This window comes from Rhipicephalus sanguineus, chromosome 11 (genome assembly GCF_013339695.2).
Source record: "Rhipicephalus sanguineus isolate Rsan-2018 chromosome 11, BIME_Rsan_1.4, whole genome shotgun sequence".
Taxonomy (NCBI): Eukaryota; Metazoa; Arthropoda; class Arachnida; order Ixodida; family Ixodidae; genus Rhipicephalus; species Rhipicephalus sanguineus.
Genome location: NC_051186.1, coordinates 38,067,757 through 38,089,096, shown reverse-complemented (window position 1 = coordinate 38,089,096; position 21,340 = coordinate 38,067,757). Strand labels below are relative to the sequence as shown.

Genomic DNA, 21,340 nt, shown 5'->3' with positions numbered 1-21,340 from the left:
GGCCGCACTTGCCGCAGTGTCGCACGCAAGATCCACGGATCTCGTAGTATGCGATCGCGTAGCTGGCAAGCTTGGGAACATTGGAATGACTTCTCGACCCACATGAACAGCTGAGTTGCTCGAAAACGCGGAAAGAAGACTGCGATCCGCTAGCGGTTGCCCTTCCCGTAGTTGCAATATGTCAGTGGAACCGCTGAAACTGCTGTGCAGCCCGACTTCCCTGGAACGGGACCGTGGATATCAAGAGGCGCAGAGGTATTTGACAAGCGCGCAAGGCGCCGACGTGAGCGTCTTCGAAGCCGCCGTGCTCGCCAAACTTCAGCAGTGCGACAAATGCACCTGGGAATCGAAACTCGGCGCTCTCCTGGGCGCCAAGGCGATCGTCGAACACCGACGCAGCTCGCAGCAAGCCAGCAACGAGGCGTTCGACGAAAGCGTCGCTCGCGTTTGCATTTCCTTGGTGACGGACCCCAGCGTGAACGTGCGGCTAGAGGCCGGTGAGTTTCGGTTGCCGCGCCAACCCGAATGGGTTCATTTTAGTGGTAGCGTATCCTTGCTGGGCTTGTGTAATGCGTAAGTGGTTCGTATTCAACATCCGTTGCTTTCGTAACGTTGTGTATGTAGGTCAAGTATTGGGCACCCTCTGCGCTGTCGACGGCGTCAAGCTGTACGCGAAGTATCACAAGGACCTCGTGCGTTTCATCGAAACCTACTTGGACAAGGACCCCTCGGAGTGCGGCAGCCTTCAGGAGGAAATGAAGAGCGAAACCAGCGGCTCTTCTGTACGTAGTGCTCTGCGTATTTCACGTTCATGATGTTCAACAGTGCAGATGACAAGGGGCGTTCAAGAGAGAACAGGACAGGCGCTGACTCGCAACTAAGCTTAATCGCATACGATCGGAAAATATATACAGTGGCGCAGAAAACACAGAAGAAAAAAAAAACAACAACAGAAGATTGTGCTACACACAGTGATCAACAGCGATATGCTGTTCAACTTCATGAACCAGTACCAACCTGCCCAACTTTCCAGTAACGCAACATATTTTGCTTACCGACCCGATAAGCAACAACAAAAAACAAGCTCTTAATCGTCGACGCATAGTTCCGCGAACCGAAACTGGCGGCACAAGTAAATCAAGTCTTTATTCGTTGATTTACAGTACACTGCAAGACTTGTGGTCCAAGCAGGATAGGCAAGGTGCAAATGTAAAAACAAAGCTAGGCAAAGGCTGGGATAACATTCTAAGGAAAGAAGATATGAGGAAAGAATGATAAAGCACAAGAAAACAACCCGACTTTGAATGAAACATTAGAAAACATAAATTTCGAGCAGAATGTACTAGAATGTAGCTTGAAGCAATTAGACAAAGTTAAAAAGGTGCGGCATTCCATTCACTGATGATTCATAAGAACCTCAATTGGATCTAGCGAAACAAGGAGCGGGATAGACAATCCCATCATTCCAACAATGACAGTTATATCGGAATACTGAAGCATTGGGGTACGATTTCCTTGGATCTTGAGATAGACAGACATAACAAAAATAGAAATTTGAGTTGGAAGATATGCAAGTCTATAACCATGCATCAATTCAGTTATTGTACGAGTTGTCAACGTATAACCTCAGTGACTGTGCACTGCACTTACATTCGCATGATTGTGGATGCCATTTGATTGTGAGCCATTGCTGGGACTACAATCTTAAACCTGTGCCGTTTCTGTTTTGCTTAGCCTGATTCATCGAGTGCTGCAAAGATCCTACTAAACACCGTCGGCTGGAGGCACCTGGAGACAAGCATGAAGTTAGTATTGCTTACTAAGCATTCAGTGATGTGTTTAATAACTAGTATTACCTGCACTTAAAGGGACACTAAAGTGAAACAGTGAATTAGTTTAGATTGGTAAATTGTACTCTGGGAACTCTAATGTCAGCATCATAGGTTTATTGAAGGGACACTCAAGAGAAACAATGAATTGGTTTAGATCGATAAATTGTGCTCTGAGAACTCTAATGTCATTAATTTCGCCATCACAGGTTTATTAATAGAGGAGAAAGTCAAGTTCAAAGTTTCATTTTTAAATCTCGCGCCGAAATCTCCCCGCGTGACGTCAACGAATTTCAAAGTGTATTTATCGTATTTTGGCACCATTGGCTCAACAAAATTACCCCAGACTTGGTATGTTAAGTCTGTGGCCCCTTCAGAGGACAGTGTACTTCATATTTACTGATTAGGAACTACGTAGTTCCTAGTAGGCGCCATCAAAACATGTGATGTCACGGCGAATGGTGTGGAAACTTCGAGGTGGCGTCGCAAGCCACATTTAGTTTTTGCGCATTTTCTCGCTAGCGTCTTCTCTCAGCAAGAGTGGTGTTTTTGGTATCGTGAAAGAGTACCTTACTAATATGAGAAAAATTGTTTTGCTCTTTAGTGCCCCTTTAATAAAAGAGAAAATCAAGGTCAAAGTTTCATTTTTAAGATTCGTGCCGAAATCGCCACACGTGTTGCACGGATTTCAAAGTGTATTTTTCATATTTTGGCGACATTGGCTGAACGAAATTTCCTGAAACTTGGTGTGTTAGGTCTATGGGCCTCTCAGAGGACAATGTACTTCATATTTATTGGTTAGGAGCCACGTAAGACCTAGTAGGTGTAGTTAAAATATATGTCACGACATTTAGTGTGGGAATTTCAAGGCGTTGTCGCCTCAAGCATTTTCTTTTTGTGCGTTTCCTTGCTTACCAAGCTTCTTCTCGCGGCAAGTGTGGTGAAAAACGAAAATCGTTTTTCTCTTTAGTGTCCCTTTAACTGCACTTGGCTATGTGAATTTCAAAGGGGCATACCGTCATAAGTACCACATTATGCATGGCATCCAAGTCAGAGCATGCTGTCGTTTGTACAGTCAGCTGCAAAAGTTTATAGACTGCGAGACTTAATAAAACAACCTCTAATAAAATGTAGAACTTACGAGTGACTTGCAAAATGAAAGCGAATGACTTGAGTGAAGCGTTGTCAATGTTGTGTGTTGCTCTTTCTCGCCCAAGAGGAAAACACAACATTGCAATTACTGTAAAAAAAATTCCGCAGCACCCTTCATGCTACAAGACGTGTCAGAATACCGCTTACTCCCATTCATCGACCCAGGTGCCTGCAATATGTTATCGACGGCTGCGGAGCAAGCTTCGAGGAGTTTGTCGACAACACGCTCCTCGAACTTCTGTGCAGAACAGTGCAACACGTCAGCCGCTTCGTTCGTGAGACAACGTTTTGCGTCATCTCGTCTCTCATCACCTGTTGCTCAGGTAACGTTGCTGGCTTAGCACATCACGCAGTGTGTGGACGGGTTAGCTGGTGCATAGCCGTGACAACCTTTTAGCGCAAAAAACACAACGCAAGGAAAATGACATCGTTTTTCTTGTGTTGTGTCGGCATCACCCAGACATGGAACCTTCCATGTTCGGGTAATGCCGGCCAAGTAGACGGTCACGTGACACTATGACAGGCTGCTTATATACAAAGACGCGGAGAGTGAATGCAGTGATTGTGTGAGCAAGCCGAGCTAGGAAGTTGTGAAGAGACTATCAATGTCATTTGTAGCATAAACAATTAAGTAACGAAAGCAACAACCGCCGCTGCTAGTGTCTTGTGATACGTAGAAGTGCTACCAACTTTTAAGTCCATTGTTCGGTGTGTTGGCACAGCATGCAGCATAGTCAAAATAAAACTGGGGTTGTGATTAGGGCGGCTAGATGTTTTACTGCAGTAGTGTTCGAGTGCACACTCGAAGAAAATGCCACCTGTGTCACAATTAGAAAGAAGTCAGTGCTCTTTTGCTCATTTATTCCAGGAATAGCTTCATTAAAACAACTTTGCTGTCAAGTTAGTTTCATTAATTCAGGTTGATGACAACATTGAACCATTTGGATACCTGCCCGAGAATAGAAATTTCTTCATTCGGTGGGGAATTGCGTGAAATCAAGTTTTGTTAGGTCGAGTTACACTGTATCCATTTGGAGTAGCATGCTCAGCATGCTGGCAGGCAAACCTCTCCTATACCTATTAAAAAAAAAAAAACCTTTCTCTCCTTCTTTCTTTACGCCACAACAACAAGCCTTTGGGCTGGTTGGTGATCGTCAGGATGCTGTTGAGCATCACAATGCTGTTGCTCTTTAACATCACAATGCTGTTGAACGTCACAGTGGTGTTGGGTGTCACAGTGCTGTTGCTGTTGAGCATCATAACGCTGTTGAGCATCACAGTGTTGTTGTTCAACATCGGAATGCTGTTGAGTGTCAGTGCTGTTGAGCGTCACAATGCATGCTAGTTCGGCATGGAAGAACCACCACAAAAACACCAGCAAAGTGCTTAAGTCTTGTTTCCTGTTACAGTGACGGGATCGAAAAGCCCCTTCACTGTGAACCACTGTGGGCCAAGAATTAGCAAGTGCCTCGCGCTTGGTCTGGCTGACAACTGGAGTCAGGTGAGAATCGTGCTTCTGGTCGTCTGCCTTGTTAATCTTGATTGAGGGAACTGTTGAAAAAAACAAAAAAAGATAATCGCAGCTCTTTTTGTAACGGCATTGCAGGTTCGGCTGGCGGCGTCGGAGGCGACCCGAAAGTTCTTGCTCTCCTTCAATGAAAAGGAGCGCGAGCTCTTCTTTCCCGATCTACTGCCCCAGATGTGCCTTAATAGGTAGCTGTCCTCAACATCATCATCATCGGCCTGACTGCAGGGCAAACGCTTCTCTCATGTTCCGCCAATCAACCCGGTCCTGTGCTTGCTGTGGCCACTTTATCCCCGCAAACTTCTTAATATCATCTGCCAACCTAACTTTCTGCCTCCCTCTCACTTGCTTGTCTTCTCTTGGAATCCAGTCTCTTACTCTTAATGACCAGCGGTTATCTCACCTTTGCACTGCATGCCCTGCCCATGCCCATTTCCTCTTCATTTCGGCTAAGATGTCCTTAACACCCGTTTGTTCCCTGACACACTCTCTTCTTGTTCCGTAACGTTACACCTGTTGTTTTTCTTTCCGTGGCTCGCTGCTCCATGGTTCAACAGAACGCTAACTCTCAAATATGTTATAGGAATACCCTAATGAAAGGCTAAATGGGATTGAACTGAAATTATTCTTTGAAAACTCGTGCCATTAATTCTGCGACAATGCATTCCTTATAAGGGCTGCAAATGCTGGTCAGTTTCATATCTTGAATTTTGTGCTATTACAGATTTTTTTTAGTACTAGTTACTTGGCTTAACTAGTCATGCCTAGTTGGTACTAGCTGGCCATTAACTGGTCATTAAGAATTACATCGCATTCTTGAAACTAAGCAAAGACGGTGTAGACGGTGTGACTTTATTGTAATCCTGTTTGGAGTGGTGAGGTGGCCGCCGAAAAAAGTTGCTTCATTGTCTCTGCTGTGCTTTCTTAGAAGAGCTTTGTTTGTTTCCTCAAGCAACCTTCGTGGTCATGTACCGTATGTGCTGATGCAAATTTGTTGGCTGTGATGATTATACGGACCTTGCTACCGTCACTACAGTAAGAGATTGTCGTATGTGAAGCCATAGACATAGGCGTGCGCAGGGCTCCCTTTCATGGGGGGCGAAGGTGGGCAAAGGTTCATTGCAGGGCCCCCCCTCCCTATTAACTCAATGTATGGGGCAGACTTTGTGCCCCCCCTTAGGTAACTAGGGGGGGTGGCCGCCCCCCTAGTTACCTAAGGTTAAGTTACCCCCCCGTGAACGCCTGTGGTCATAGACAACCTGTGACAAGTTCTCCATGACTAAACTGTGATTTCCTTTATGTCATATTTTAGTCATAGCTTTCATGATCAGCCATGTTTTACAGATACTACACTGCCGATGGAGTGCGCATATATTCCCAGGAGACTTGGCGTCGCATTGCCAAAACGGAAGGCAGGGAGTTGGTTCAGAGGCACATCACTTGCGTGGTAAGACGCACATTCGAAGCTTGCTTGTTATACTGTGCATTTTCGAGGTACTCCAAGGGTGAAAATTAAGCAAAGCTCAGTCAGTAGATTACTGCCCCGAAATAATAAAAATATTATGTGTCAGCGTTGCCTAGAAAGGGTGCTACATAAATAAGAAAACAAAAGTAAACTGCTTTTTTTTTTTCTAGCACTAGCAACCTATTTCGTCAAGTTTACATGTTCCTGTGAACTTTTCTTTTGTTTGGTGGTGCACAGCATGAACATTACATTCACATACGAAACTTTAATAAAATAGTCCACACCATTTTATCTACCGTGTGGAGTAGTTCATATTAGCAATTTCTTGGCGTAATGAAAAATTTATTAGTTTTCCTAGTGAACTGGTTTATCGCTGGTTTATATGGTTTATCACAGAGTGCACACAATAAAGAATTCATAATTATTATATGTGAATTCATTATGGTATGCACTCTGTTATTTCGGTGGTTTTTTCCTAATGTAGTTTTGTAATTAGTATTACATGATAATGATACATTGGTTACTCTTCATGGTGGCATTCCTTGCATATTTTTGCTGTTAATGTTAACTCATATTTCTTTATTAAATATTTATGCCATTACAAAACAGTTTTAGGTACTCATAAACTTTGATAATTAGTTTGTTATCAATGTAGTATTTTTTTTTCTGTCTAACTATTGAGCACATTTCTCTTGTTGCTTTAGATATTTTTGCATTTATGTGCTGATTCCGTAATTTGTATCTAATAATCATGTGCTGAGGGCCCCAGTACGATATCCTTGACGTTGTAATCGCACTATGCAGTATAAGTAAATGTTTGGTTTGGAAGCGTGCAATACTTTATCATTGCTGTGCACTTTTTCTTTTGTACTTCTGACAAAATTGAAGTGGTGCTTTGGTTAATGCAGATAGCTTTCTGCATATCTCCTTACACCTTCTTTCTGTTGTTTGTTTACGCAGGTAGACTATTATATATCTCAGGCAGCTGCCGAAAATCACGCTGTTCGCGAGGCGGCCTGCGCCTGCATCGCGGAACTTGCCTCCAAGGTATAGTAATTAGTACCATGTTTTAGCCATGTGAGTGAGGCAGCTGTACCGTTGCTGTTTGTGGACGTTGTCATGTGACATGTGGTTATGTGTCGGTGACAACATGACAAGGCAGTAAAAGTGCATATTCGGCAGGAACCTGGAGGCCAGCTTAGAGGCTTTAGAAAATGTCATAGGCTGCAATTAGTGATGGTATGAAAAGTGACAGGTGTGATGCTAATTAGACAGGAATACAGTGGGATACAGGAATTAGTGGAATACAGTGCAATTAGACAGGATTACTAAGTGAATGGAAGTAGCCAATATATTCTAGCTGAGCTTTATAAAGAACAAATGAAGGTGGGCAGGTGTAGACTAGTAGGGCTACGGACTGTACGAGTTGGCAAAAGTGTGATCTTTCAATTACAGCGTAAACTGTTAGGTTAGGTTAAGTTGGTTTTCGTCCAAAAATGAACATGCAGTAGCGTTAGTGATTCCAGTGTGAAGTTGACCCTGAAATTGAAGACTCTTATTGTAATCTAACCTCACCCAAACTTACGTAACCTTGCCAAACCTAACAGTTGATGATGGTGATGTAGTCGAAAAATAGCGCACTCTGTTACAACGGAGAACTGAGGGGTGTGATGAAATTGATAAGTGTTCAAACACAGGATGGGGGTTAGCCAGTGCATGATGGGTGATTGGAGATTGATGGGTGAAGCCTTTGTTTTGCAGTAGACGTAAAACAGACTGATCATGATGGTGGCGTAAATGATGCAGTGACAAATGCACCCCTCTCCAGCTTGGAGAAACACGTGTACAAATGCGACATGATATCATTGCGTTCACTTGTGTCTGTGACGTCTCAGTGCAGGTGAACTGTATTCATTACTGACTACTGCTTTAAGAGACATTAGTTAAAGTCGCGTGACCTCGCACTTCTGAATTTCTTTTCAGATAGCTCACGATGTCGTGAGGCCGCATGTGTCCCGGCTTTTCCAGACCCTCCTCATTTGCTTCCGAGACCCTTCGTGGGCAGTTCGGGATGGTACGTGTGATTAACGTGCTCATTTTTTACCGCCTTTTTTAGCCCTGCGTCTTATTCTGGAAAAAAAATTCTTTGTCATTTCTCGTTACATTTGCAGCCGCTTGTCTTGCTTGCGGAAACTTCATGCTGTGCTACCCTGAAGAGTCAAAGTAAGCGCTTTTGCTCTTGAGGATTTCTTAGGGGGCTTGTCTGGAACTTTCACACCAGCTTTTACAATGGGAAGAAACGTTGCATTATCCACCAATTTCTAGTGTAACATCTTGTCACTGAACATGTCCTGGTTGAATGTCCTGCCTACCAGGGCAGAACATTGTGGAATAGTTGAATGGACAAAGCCGCTACCTCTGCTTAGAAGCACATCAGATAAAAAGTTATGAGCATAATGCGTCAAGCTTCATTTTACATGTCGATACTACTCCATCCATCTTTTTCATACCTTCTAAAGCTAATGCCATTAGTTTACCTCTTTTGCCAATTTTCATGATGGTGATTGTAGATTGGATTAACAACCTCCGACGTGAAGGTTGCATGAAGTGTGAGCTGAGATAAGATCGCAAGTTGAAGTTATTGTGTCGGTACCTCTGTAATTAGGAATTGTGGGTGGTAGGTGACCTTTATTGCCATTTCATAGGGTTTTGGTGTCATCAGTAGCAAGTTCACCCACCACGCAAGCTGAGGTCATTGCAACATGTTTGCGAGATTGGCCATTGCGTGTTCCGTTCAAGTTTATAAACGTCACTATCCGCAGGGCATCTTTGAAAACCGTCTACCCATTGTTCTTCAACAATCTCCAAGACTGCATCCCGTCAGTGCGGCAAGGAGCCGCGGCCGCCCTTGCCAATGTCGTCAGAGCGTATGGTATGTCCTTGACCTCCCTTGTAAATATTGTCCGTAAACCTCGCTTATAAACACTTCTTTTGTGAGACTGTAGGAAGGAAATGTTGTGGCTGGGAAACGTACAGTGCGGACACGCTGGTAGCAGCGTTATAACTAGGAATGCATACTGGTCCGGGAAATGCTTGGAAGTTTCTATTGTACATGTGTACGTATACAGAAAGAACCATCTCTTAAAATAGTTGTGCTAAGTCTCAATATTTCAAGAGTACGGTCTTTGCGTGCAATTTGGATCGGGCACTACGTTTAAAAAAAAAGAAAGAATGACGACATTTGTCCTCGCTTCGTTCCCTCATTTGACGCCTTCCGCCCGCATTCATGGTGAGTTTAGGATCAGTTGTATTTACAGTCAGATACGGTGTAAATGCATATTTTATTACTAGTGCGACCAAGACTACGCTAATGTGTCTTTCAAGAAGTGAGCAAAAGACGTACATTGAGAGGCGATTGCAGGTACTACTTTTTTGTTAGTGATCTCATTCGCTCTTTTGATATAGAACGTCTTTCAAACTGTGCATTGCTAGCACTAATGCCGTGGACAAGTTTGAACTTTCTCAGATCTTCTTAAACCACCGACTTCAGAAGCTCACCTTTGTAAAAGTGTGACATGCTTATTTTCAAAAAAGTCTGAGATTGAGTTTGTAGGTGCAGTTGTATTAGTGGAAACGGTGCGAAAAAAAAATGACGAGACATGAAGAACAGCACTTGGTCTTGTCTGTTCTTCATGTGTCGTCATTTTTCCCCGCACTGTTTCCAGGAATGAAGTGCTCATTCTCCACAGGCCAGGACACCCGCTGCGGTGGTGTAGTGGTTATGGTGCTTGAATTCTGACCCGAAGGTTGCGGGATCGAATCCCAGCCGTGGTAGCCGCATTTCGATGGAGGCGAAATGCTAGAGGCCCGTGCACTTAGGTGTACATTAAAGAACCCCAGGTGGCCGAAATTTCCAGAGCCCTCCACTACAGCGTCCCTCATAATCGTATCGTGGTTCGAGGACATAAAACCTCAACAGTTATTATTATAATTATTACCGCAGGCCAAGAGGCCTTTCAGGTGGTGAAGCCCAAAATCACAGAGGGCCTAGCCGGTGTGGCCAAGCAGCCAGCAGAGACTCTCCACTACAGGGACATCCAGGGATGGGGATCTGGCAGCGGCAGCAGTGCCACGCCCAACATCAAGGCCATCAAGAAGCTCCACGACAATGATCCGGCCCTGCACACTAACCAGCCGGTATGATTACAGGACATTTCCAGTCCTTTAAAAAAGAAGCGTTCTATGCCTCATTCAGTCGCTGTGTGCCTGTTGCACGACAACACCAGTCGCTCACCTGCTCACTCACTCCACACACACTGGACTCACCCACTCAACACACCTACCCACTCCACTCACCCATTTGCTTGCCAACTTGCCAACTAGCTTCAGCTAGTCGGCAAGCTCGTCTTCAAGATCCGGATATTCTCACGTTTTTGGCCCGTGGAAACTTTTCCTGACCGACATACTGCTGCAGATCTCCCTATGTTTGCTGTACTCGGTCAGAGGCCTCGAGCACGCTAAAGGGGGGACATGGCTTGTGGAGACCAAGAAATCATCAAAGAAAAAAAGTGTTTTTTAAATGATATTATTGACATCTACAGGTATTATTTCGCATGTAAAGCCTAAGAGAAGTCTTATAAGATCAGTATTTCATCTGCAGTTTAGATCTGTGCAACGAGTACGAGCTGAACGTTAAATGTTTTTGGGTAATTTATTTAGCATGTCGGAGTGATATCTCATGATCTAGAACAGCTAGAGCTATAATTACTTTTTTAACATAAAGCCCAAGCTGTGTACCACAAAGTGCTGAGAGCAGAATTCTAATTTTCTGCTCATAGATTTTTTAAAATTGATTTTGTTTTTTCTTTACGGTAGTCATGGTACAAACATTGAATTTCGATCATCTGCAGAATGACTAGTTATGATCTGATCTGAAAACTGTTTGCAGCGTTGCACTTATTGCATATAGTAGTATCTAGCTATCTGATAATATTCACTTTCTGCTGAACGGCTTTTCTCCTATTGTCTCCGGAAACAATAGAGAGGCAGCTTTTTGTATCTCGTAAACCAGTTTGCTTACAAGAAAAAATATTGTATATTTGAAATCAGCATGAAAAACCAAACAAGCCTATTTAATTTCATCAGTTTTGGACATAAGATACAGAAAATATCTCCACACACCATGCAGATCTCCCTATGTTTGCTGTACTCGGTCAGAGGCCTCGAGCACGCTAAAAGGAGGTGATGCAGCTATCTTCACCGTGCAAAATAACTTTCCCTTGACGTGAGCGTTCCTATAAAAGCGGCACATCACCAATTGCACTTCACAAGGGAACAATTAGCACAGCTCAGACGCACACGAAAGCATCCTGCGCTAACCAGAGAACATCTGGCGCGAACTCTCAACAAAATGTGCTCCGTCGCCGTTTTGTTATGGTGATGACACTGTATCTGGCTCTTCTGACAGAAGGCTGTTGCCAATGCGGTTTCAGTTTCATTTTTATGGGCAGGCAATTTTCGGACTCCGTTTATTGGAAAGATGCTCAGGGGCTTCGCTATTTTTTTTAAGTTAAATAAATATCCGCTCACACCTTCTTCATTTAAATGCATAGCCGTCATATTTAAAAATAACTTAATCTACCTTCCTTGGAGAAGTGCAGGGTCGTGCTGTGGGCCTATTCAGGCAGTCTGTACCCGTTTTTTGGGTGAGACTGAGAGTTAATGCCTATATTCTTTGTTTTTTGGGAGGAATTTCGTATAGTCGGGGTTCCACTGTATGTAGCTCATGTGGAGCAACAGACGGCTGTATCGGGAATTGCTCAAAATGGCCTACAATTTTCTTTTTGACACATTTGCTCCAATTGTAACATTTTAGAAGTTGAATGATTAGTGACTACTTATGTAGTTAGGCAAAACATAAAAAGATTGTCCGACTTTTTTCAAGTGATGGCAAATAACTCGTTTGTTTCGGTTCCGCCCAGCTATGCGGCATGGACACATACACAGCCTAGCTTGCGTAACATCAGTCTATAGTCCGCTTCATAGATAGTATGCCACCCTTCTCTGTTCCTCATTGCTGTGTAGACAATACAGTAGACTCTCAGTAAATGAAAATTTCCTAAATGGAATTGCTGCTTAAATTGAACAACTGCCTCTAATATGATTGGTTTTGTACTCGAAGTCTACACCCTTTTTCATCTCTCAGTAAATAGTATTCCTGTTGAACGGAACATATTTTACTGGTCCCTTCAGGTTCTGTTTAACGAGTTTACTGTACATTATATACTATTCTAGTACATAGTACGTACGTCATCGTATGTAATGCCTGGCTTGCAGATGCTGTAGTGTAGAGTAGTAATTCACACTTTGTAGTTGAAACACTTGGCTGAAACAGTTACCTGTAGCCTCTTCTCCTTTCCTTCTTTTTTTTTAAATTCAGGCTTATTCTTGCGAAAATCTTACTCCGAGGGCGGGGCTGCCGACAGACTGGAACTACCGGAAACCGTCGGAGCCTTGGGAGTTGGCTGATGGGTATGTCTCCACAGTGATGCACGTGTTTCTGTGTAATGTTATTAAAACAGGTTGCCACCTTGAAAAGAAAGAAGGAATCATTCCGTACTTGTTATGTATACAGTCAGCTAGAAACGAACTGAGCGACTCGTACCTGCTACAGTCAAACCTCGTTAATACGTACCCGCTTTAAACGTACTAACGGTTAAAACGTAGCTGCGACGAATCCCCGACCGAGTCCCATAGAGCCCAATGCATTCGCTGACCGCTTAAGCCGTAGTGGTTCGCCCTATGCCTACCGGTTAGTGCGTACCCTGCGTACCGCGATAACTTTTTGTGCCATAAAATTTTACTGTGCTGCTCAACTTCCTGACGCCAGAATGTGCCGCCAAAGGTCTTCCGCCTTTTTGAGAAGTGCGCAGATCAGTCGATCCCCGATTCCGACTTCCGCGCGATTGCGGTGACACCTTTGCGGGTAAGCATCGGGAAAGAACGAAGGCGAGGTGGCGGCCACCGACGAACGCGCCGACATGACTTATCGCCGACAACCTTATCACAATAAGTATCTTCAGCTATCTGCTCTGGCACGCGTGCGGCGCAGCGCTACTTTTTAAGCCTACTGCACGCTTTTATTAGGCGACAACCTGAACGCGCTGGGCCGCCGATCGCTGCCGCTTCGTTGTGCGCGGCCGTCTTCAAGGCTGAAGTTGAATTAATGGCACAAATGCTCGGGTAGGGTCGAAGAACTTCAACCACGTCGAAGAACTTCAGCCCGACAGCAAACGCTACTAAGCCGTCATAAGGCGCACACCGCTTTGTAGAAACGAAAGCAGATCGCTGTTGCGTAGTTAGCGTTGCGGGTCGCGGGCGCCGAGAAACCTCGCTGCATTGACGCTATCACACTAAACGCGCGTGTACGATACTGCAAGCGTAGCGCGGTTGTAACCATACTGCAAGCTTTTATTAGGCGACCACACAACGCGCCTCCGTCCGCTGCCAGGACCGCTAGAGAATCGCGGAGTGCGCATCGCTTGCATGAAGCTCGTCATCGCTGCGTTAACCGAACAAGCTACTCGCCGCATCTGTGCACGATCTGGAGCGAAGTGGGTACGAACGACATTCCCACGATAAATGCGCGCGTGCGGCACAGCAAGCGGCCCGGTAGTGATGGCGTGAGCCGAGTAGGCGACGCGCTGCACACAACTAGCCGGGAGACGATCGGCTCCCGGCTCCACGCGGCCGTACCGCGTTTCACTGGAACTGTCAGTTTTCGTTCAGTGGCAGATCGCGGTTAGACGCACACACATATACCGCGGAAATCACACTGTCCCTTCTGTCGCTATGTCGGTCACTGCGTTGACCACGTATCAGGGACCCTGCAATAGTTTCGAAATGCTCTTCGGCGTCGCCACTACGCGTTATCGGGCGGTCGTGCGAGTGTGCCAGGAAAGAAAAGGCTTTGCGGTGGGTACTTTAGGCAATATTTTCCGTGGCACTCTATTTATTTGGGCGATGGCATACGCTAGGAGATGCAAATTTGTACTTGGTGTTTAATGCGTACTACCGTTTAGTGCGTAGTTATGCCGCGTTCCCGGCAGGTACGTATTAACGAGGTTTCACTGTACAGCAATCTGGTGCTCAACTGCTGACCCAAAGGTTGCGGCATCGAATCCCTGTCGCGGCGGCCACATTTGGATAGAGGTGGAATGCTAGAGGCCCGTGTACTTCGATTTAGGTTCACATTAAAGAACCCCAAGTGGTTGAAATTTCTGAAGCCCTCCACTACAGTGGTCCTCGTAATCACATCATAGTTTTGACACGTAAAACCCCAGAAATTATTAATTAATGAGTGACTCTTATGTTAAGAAATTTCCGTTAACAAACTCAAAATAAATTTAAAACATTTCTCTTGGTACTGCAGCATTTTCAATGCGTTTTAATGCCAGCTGATTAATTAGTACTTTACTTGAGTTATAACTCTCAGTGTTGCATATGAAACATTCAGCTGTTCATTTGAGAGCGCTCTGGTTTTGTAACATAAGTTGTTAAAGACATATTAGTAGAATAAGCGGGTGTGACAGTGATAATATGGTTTCATTCTTCCTTTTAATACATGCTTATTGAAATATTATAGCTTAGTTCACTTCTTTCATAACTTTATGTATAAAGTTGCTGTGGTATCCCAATACGATACGACTGGTCAAATGTGTTATAGTCTGTTACAACCTAAGAAAAAAAAGCAAGCTCCACCCACAGAACTGCGGCGCACCTGCCATTCACCTGCGAGAGACAGTTGTGCCAGCTAGTTTCTGCTCGAACCGTAAGTACTTTTTCTTGATAATGTAAATACTACGCATATTGAGGGATAAAGGTTCATCATTACTGCCTAAAGCATTACATTTGGCTGAGCAGCAATGTCACAATCCCTGACAAAATTTCGCAGGACGTTCAGGTTTACGCCACGAAACCAGCGACAAACGTGTGTCTGTGTGGGAAAGTCAACTATCTGAAACATTCACGAAGTGCTTGATGTCACAAGAATGAGTTAGCGCTATTGGATGCAGCAGTTATGCAAATTCTCTGTGGCAGGGGCAGCAACAATGGCTGTGGGCGGAGTTGACATTTTTTCTTAGGTTGCAATCGAGTACAGCATAGTTTCACTTTTTGTTAGAATTTTCCTTGATGCGAGTTGTCAAGTTTTGTTTGCCTGTCGTTTCTGCGTGATTCGTGAAACGTCCGGCCTCCGTCGTCTTGAAGATTTCATGTGAGAACTGCTGCCACCTCTTTGTTTCTCGATCGTTCTAGGTGTATCCACCTGATAGCGGAGCTGTCCCAAGTACCTCAGGTGTCGACGAGCGTCGCCGAATTCCTGCCTGCCCTCTCGGAAGCGTCGAGGCACCGGCACTACGCTCACCACGTGGTCTTGCTGGAGACCTTGTGCAGTCAGGTGATGTTTTTATTACTTGGCTGGGATTCATATTACTATACTCGCGGACAACTTTTCTTGGCAATGAAGGAAAGGCTACGGGGGCGGAGCTACTGCACATTGTACTGCTCCGCGAAGTAGTCCGGTTCGGCGCGCGTTTAGAATTTAGTTTTGGTTTGGTAACCTTCCGTAGCTCCTGTGACGCCCATTTGATTATTCGAGCGGCCGTCACAGGCTTACACAGCCATTTGTTAGTGAAATTCGTCACAAGCTCCTTCGGCGTGTCGTAGGGAAGAGCTGGAGGGTGACGAGTGCTCACCTGAAGACGAAGACACCATTTTGACTGTGAGGTGCACGTAAAAGGTGTGACATTTTCGCAGGTGCAAAAACGCAAAATGACACCGCGTAAAGCAAAACAAATATAAATATCTCCTTGGTGCGCACTGACCCTCTTTTCAAACAGCGCCCCGTAGAAGATAAAGTACTAATGTTTTTTTTATTCTCACACAAAAAACACGGACGCAATTGTGGGACTACAATCTTCAGCGGTAGCACACGCGTAGTTCGGCTCTCTAGCCTTCCGTTCATTGCCAAGAAAAGTTGTCCGCGAGTATAGTACTGTACTCCGTACTATACACGGTGTTTCACCTAACAAGTACCAAGGATATAAAAAAAGTGGTTAACTGCAACTGAATGAAACCTACGACATACGGTTTGCTGTCGCGTGGTTCTTGTCGAGGTTGTTTTTATTTCGCACGTTGTGCAACGTTTTTAATATTTGCTCTGAGCCAAGTGCGTTTTGTTACATTGTAGAGGCATGCCAAGACAACCAATCCATTTTCTTTGTGGCAACGTGCATGCTGCGTGGTGATTTTTTTGGCATTGAAAGAAAGCTTGCGAAATATAAAATAAAACCGCGTGATTGTGCTCGTTTGTTGCCGCATTGCAACACTCTCAAACATGCTTGGAGCGAAAAAACCGTGCATCTGGAAATCTTGTCCGGAAAAAGGTATATGTAATGTTTTGTATTTTAAAAAATACATATTGTATTAGGAAAATAATTGCATATTTGAAATCGGCACACAAATATACGTAAGTGTAATCAAAATCGATAGAAAACTAAAAAAAATATTAAGGGCAGCATCCTCCCTTAAACCATGTTTCGTACTCTCATTGCTTCCAACAGCTCCCCAACATCGTGAAAGGTGTGGGAAAGCGAGTGTTCAAGGTGCACATTGAGCTCTTCTTCGAGCCCATCTTCTACAGTCTGGTGGGTGCACGTTTGTAGAAATGTGGTTATATCACAAAATGGAGCTGATGTTCAAATTTTGTTTGCAGTATTTTACAGGCCTCAATTGCAGTATTTTACAGGCCATTGAGTAATTCAACTACTGCATGAAATAATGCTATGTATACTGTCGGATTCGTGTGAATATCTCGTGTGTACGACCTACTTCCCCAATTTATATTTTGCGTACAAAGTATAAATGTACCTAAATCTATTGCAGTAACCTTCAAAGTAACATGCAGGAAAAATGCAGAATTGCAATATGCTACTCCAGACACTGGTGAACGGTGTCAATGAACGCACAGTTCATTTACACCGTTATCACTCGGTATCAGAAAAAATGCGATACTTTGCTGGCACAAAGTGTAGGAAAACAGGTAGTGTTGTAATTCATTCCAGAACCTGCTTTGAATATTGTGCAGTGCACTTAAAACAGCTTTACTCATAAATATTTATGCGCATTTGTTATGTATCAGCTGGTTATGCTATTTCCGCTTTCTGTGATATATTATTACATTCTTTAATAAGTTCTAGTACCAACGATGGAATGGTTTGAATGTGCATGTAGTAAAAGCAGCTGGTGTGAACTTCAAAGGCTCATTGAAAAGATTATTCGTTTTAGTGCACACCATTAAATCCTTCTTGCTGTTCTTTGCATATATTCTGTATTTTGTTCATTTGTGTTAATATTCTGACATAAGGCTTTTCTTTTCTACGTCCCATTCTGCAATGACAGCTGTGCAAGATACCTCAGTGAATGCAACAAAACAAAAAATAACAACTTAAAATATTGTCTGCTCAGTGTTGACTGAAAGACACATCTTGCATCGTTAACGAAGTGTTTTACTGTGAAAGGGTGTGTTGTTGCATCAATTAAAATTGCAATCAGGAATGTGTCAGAACCATTTGATGACATCTTACCTTTCGCACAGTCAGTTGTGTCAAAGTATACTCCGTTTCATGCGTCAGGTGCAACGATGCGGAAGCTATACAAGAAGTTCGATCAGCAAAATGTGAAAGTCCGCGCACCTTGCGCTTGCCTTTTGTCGTTGTAAATGTGGCCTCCGTGACTGGCTCCGGCTGCGCGCTACCGCAACTAATTGCGGAAGCGGCGATACGAAAACAAAGAGACACTAAGCGATCCAGAACAACCTATTGACAACAATATAAATAACGGGCTTTGTATATTTCTAAGGCACAAAACATTTTAATGTATTACTCAGTCTAATAACGAAACCAAAATCACATTACAGGTGGTAAAATCATTGAACAATTTCTCGATGCAGACACATCTACTGCAAGAAGTCTCACTTGCTTCCATAGCGTTGCACCTGATGTTTGAAACGGAGTATAGTTTACTGCGTCCGATGTGTTTTTCGAGTAATGTATTTATGGTAGCGCGAAGGTGAGGCATTCTCTACTGCGTGTTTGATGCAGAACTGCGAGAACGCCCTGACGTCCAGTGCGGCAAGCCAGTGCCTGAATCAGCTTGCGAGTTTGTTTGGACCCAGCATACTGAGGGCGAGAGTGGAGCAGTGGAACTCGAGGTAAATTTTCTTTGCATAATTGGTTTTCGTGCTTAATCTGGGCAGTGCAGCTATGGCTGTGCATTGCATCACCAGCAAACTAGAAAATTCAGTGGCGATTTTGCAGTAAAGGTTCTGATATACTCCAGCATAACGTCGACGAGCGAGCGCGCGCATCATGGCGACATTACGTCGGCAAAAAACAGCCCTCTATAGTCCGGCGTCAGCTGACCACCAACGCGGCTGACGGCTGCTGGCGCGCTCGGGCGTCGCTCGGCGCCGAATTGATCCTGCTGCACTTCGCGCCGGTCGCGTCGGACTCGCATGTACAGGAACCTGCTTCGAGGGCTGTTTCGTCGGTTCCCGACAGGTGGTGCGGGCATTCTTCGCTTTACTGCGCATGCGCTCCTCTAGATGCGATCGCACCGACGCGTTGGAGCCGGCTCGACTGTAGCGGAGAACGATTTGCGCCTCGGCGTGACGAAACACAATGTCCTCGCGGGCGCTCGCATCAGACGTCAGAGTATAACACAGCCTAAAGTGTGCAAGAAACGCGTTAATGCCACCTTCAATCACGTTGAGTTAAAATTGATACCCAGCGCTGGACAACCAGGTTGATGTTATGCAAGTGAATAGCACGTTAGAGATCACTCAATTTTATGCATTTTCTTTTTACTTTGATAACTCTGATTATCAGAGAGACAACCAAAAGTTGTTGTCTACTCATATGTATTCACTTTCTTACCCTTCGAGGGCTCCGATGGATGGTTCAAAAAAAGGTATGGAGTTAAAAATAAGACATTAATTGATAAGCTTCCCCCTAACAAAAAAAAAAGTTCCTTTAATGTCTGCTTCCGCACAGTGCAGACTGGATAGAAGATTCACAGAAGGATTACTAGCATGCAAGAGTCATACCCTTCACCTCGGCTTCTATGGAATGTGTGGCTTGCTTTTGCCAATGAGCATTGATTCCATAATGCTACACAGCACGCAATTGTCGAGGTGGACTGTATGGTCCGACAGTGATGTCCGTATTCAGTGAAATGAAGATGTACCGATTTGGCAACCGCTGGAATGAATTTGAATAAGAAATTGTTTTATGAAAGAAAGCAATTTCCAGTAACCAAAAGGCAAACTTTTGTAGAGTGTTAGGTCTTTTTTTTTAGTGAAGATTGCTGAAAATTGGCGAAATTTATCCAGATCGCAAAAAGTAATTTGTCTAAACCAAGTAAATCTAAACACATGTACTGCACTGCACAAGTTAGGCACGCCCACAGTAAATCGAAACGAGGACGGGAGTATATGTACTAAACAGTCGTGCGCAAGAATTCCAAACATCCTCCTGTTTGCAATAACGTGCTCAATCGTTCAAACATCGCTTCTCTCGTGCGCAGGTACTTGGAACAGCTCGACGCCAATCTCCACATAGCCGGTCTTTGAATCACGTTGCACGGACGCCCGACAAGCCTCGACGTATCAACAATCCTGCGTGCCACTACGGGACTTAAAATCCTTGTTCGCCGAATTCTTATCCCTTTTTGCACGTAGCACTAGACACAGAAGGCACGATTGTCTTTTTTTTTTTATAAAGCCTCACTCGTAAAGTAGATTTGGGAGGTGTTTTACGCTTTCCAATGCGAAGTCGTACCATTCCACGCAAAGTCGTTCGAGAGAAAAGTCGCGGGGGTGTGAAAGGACGCGAAAAGTCGGCAGCAACGAACGTTGCGGATTACGGCTACGCCTTCTTTCCGCGGTTCGCTGGTGATTCACGGTGGGTCCAAGTTGCCAACCAAGATGATCTCTTTTTAATGGCAGCTATGCAAAAAACGTATAACACACCTGCCCACACAACGCCTTCTTACATATCACTTTGAGAACAACTACAACAAAGAAAGTATTCTTCAGCTTTGCTCGTTTGGAAAGCGCTCTCGATGGTTGAAGCGCTTCCATATGCAAGTATTTATAACGGAATAGCATTATTCCCCTGCCGAAACAGTGTCAAAGAACAACAGTATTTTTTTTCTCTTTTATTCTTTAAGACTGTGACAACTTCCTTTTCTTTTTTTTGTTTACTTCTCAACAAAGATCTAGTCTTGGAGAGATGCTTTGTTTTCAAACGAACAAGTTACCTGGCGCACCGACGTATATACGTATATTTTGTCTGTGTTGACCTCCCCAAACGTTTTCTTAAAAAAATAAAATGTTTCAAGACATGCTCTTGGTGGGGGGGTCGTGAATTCTTGCTCGATTTGGCATGTACAGTTGGAATCCAACTTCATTTCGGGACATTTAAGATGCGTACGAAAGAAAGAAACAAAATTTAGGAGCCCATGCCTTCTAGTGAAAATGAGGGCAAGCAAAGCTTTGTGTGTGCGTGCCTGACCTACTCTTTCATTTTCTTTCTTTCTATCGCATTGTGCAATGCTCCCTCGTAACTTTTCCTTCCTCCATGCTAGCAATTGGACCTTCATCTACGTGCTTTGCAGTGCAACACTTCGGTTGCTACAGGCAACGACGACAGTCATGCGTTCATATCCAGGCAACAATGAAATGTGGCAACGTCAAACGACAAGTCACCTCGACAAAATATCAGATTGCCATATCAGAAACGGCTGAACGCGGACAAACCCATGATCAAAAGGTCACCAGTTATTGGAAAACGGCGCGTAGAAATACGCATGCGATCGGTGTGCCTTTGAGGGCCACATTTTTTTGCACTCGCGGGCACCTGGATTTCTGCGTACAATGCCAAAATCTGCGAGTTATGAAAGCTTCGCTTAAAAGTATTTTAGAAACGTGGGCCTAGTGTCTCTTGAGTGCGACCGAACTATGACGTTGCTCGATAATTTTTTTTTGCTGGTCACACAAGAAAGTTTATTTCTCTCTATCTCTCTGGTTAACACCAGTGGTTAAAGCGCGTGAGAATGAAGCAATGCGCGAAGCCACGTTACATGCGCGGGCTGCCGTTTTAATGGAGCATAAATTGATGCTATCCAAAATGTAAGGCAAGAGAAAATAGGGTCACCATTGCATACCCGCCAAGTCTCCCGGATTACCCGGGAGACTCCCGGATTTTGAACGTTTCTCCCGGTTGTACGGGTCATAGGAAAATCTCCCGG

General features: G+C 44.3%; 1 protein-coding gene across 1 annotated transcript; it reads left to right on the top strand.

Moving 5' to 3' along the window:
- The first annotated feature begins 3 nt into the window (after nucleotides 1-3).
- LOC119373780 (uncharacterized) lies at nucleotides 4-20,436 on the top strand. The gene is made up of 17 exons (XM_037643835.2): nucleotides 4-497; nucleotides 625-782; nucleotides 1,735-1,805; nucleotides 3,147-3,304; nucleotides 4,391-4,482; nucleotides 4,588-4,694; nucleotides 5,851-5,953; nucleotides 6,932-7,018; nucleotides 7,955-8,045; nucleotides 8,143-8,194; nucleotides 8,794-8,903; nucleotides 9,975-10,168; nucleotides 12,411-12,502; nucleotides 15,287-15,428; nucleotides 16,594-16,677; nucleotides 18,133-18,242; nucleotides 19,616-20,436. Exons 1-17 carry the CDS (start codon nucleotides 179-181, stop codon nucleotides 19,659-19,661), a joined length of 2,016 nt encoding a protein of 671 aa, XP_037499763.1. The 5' UTR covers nucleotides 4-178; the 3' UTR covers nucleotides 19,662-20,436.
- The last annotated feature ends 904 nt before the right edge of the window (nucleotides 20,437-21,340 follow it).

Excerpts from the sequence above, each read along its gene's own strand:
- LOC119373780 (XM_037643835.2), top strand. The coding sequence starts at position 179 with ATGTCAGTGGAACCGCTGAAACTGCTGTGCAGCCCGACTTCCCTGGAA. Across the intron at positions 4,483-4,587 it reads TGGCTGACAACTGGAGTCAG|GTTCGGCTGGCGGCGTCGGA; the intron begins GTGAGAATCGTG and ends ACGGCATTGCAG. Across the intron at positions 10,169-12,410 it reads CCCTGCACACTAACCAGCCG|GCTTATTCTTGCGAAAATCT; the intron begins GTATGATTACAG and ends TTTTAAATTCAG.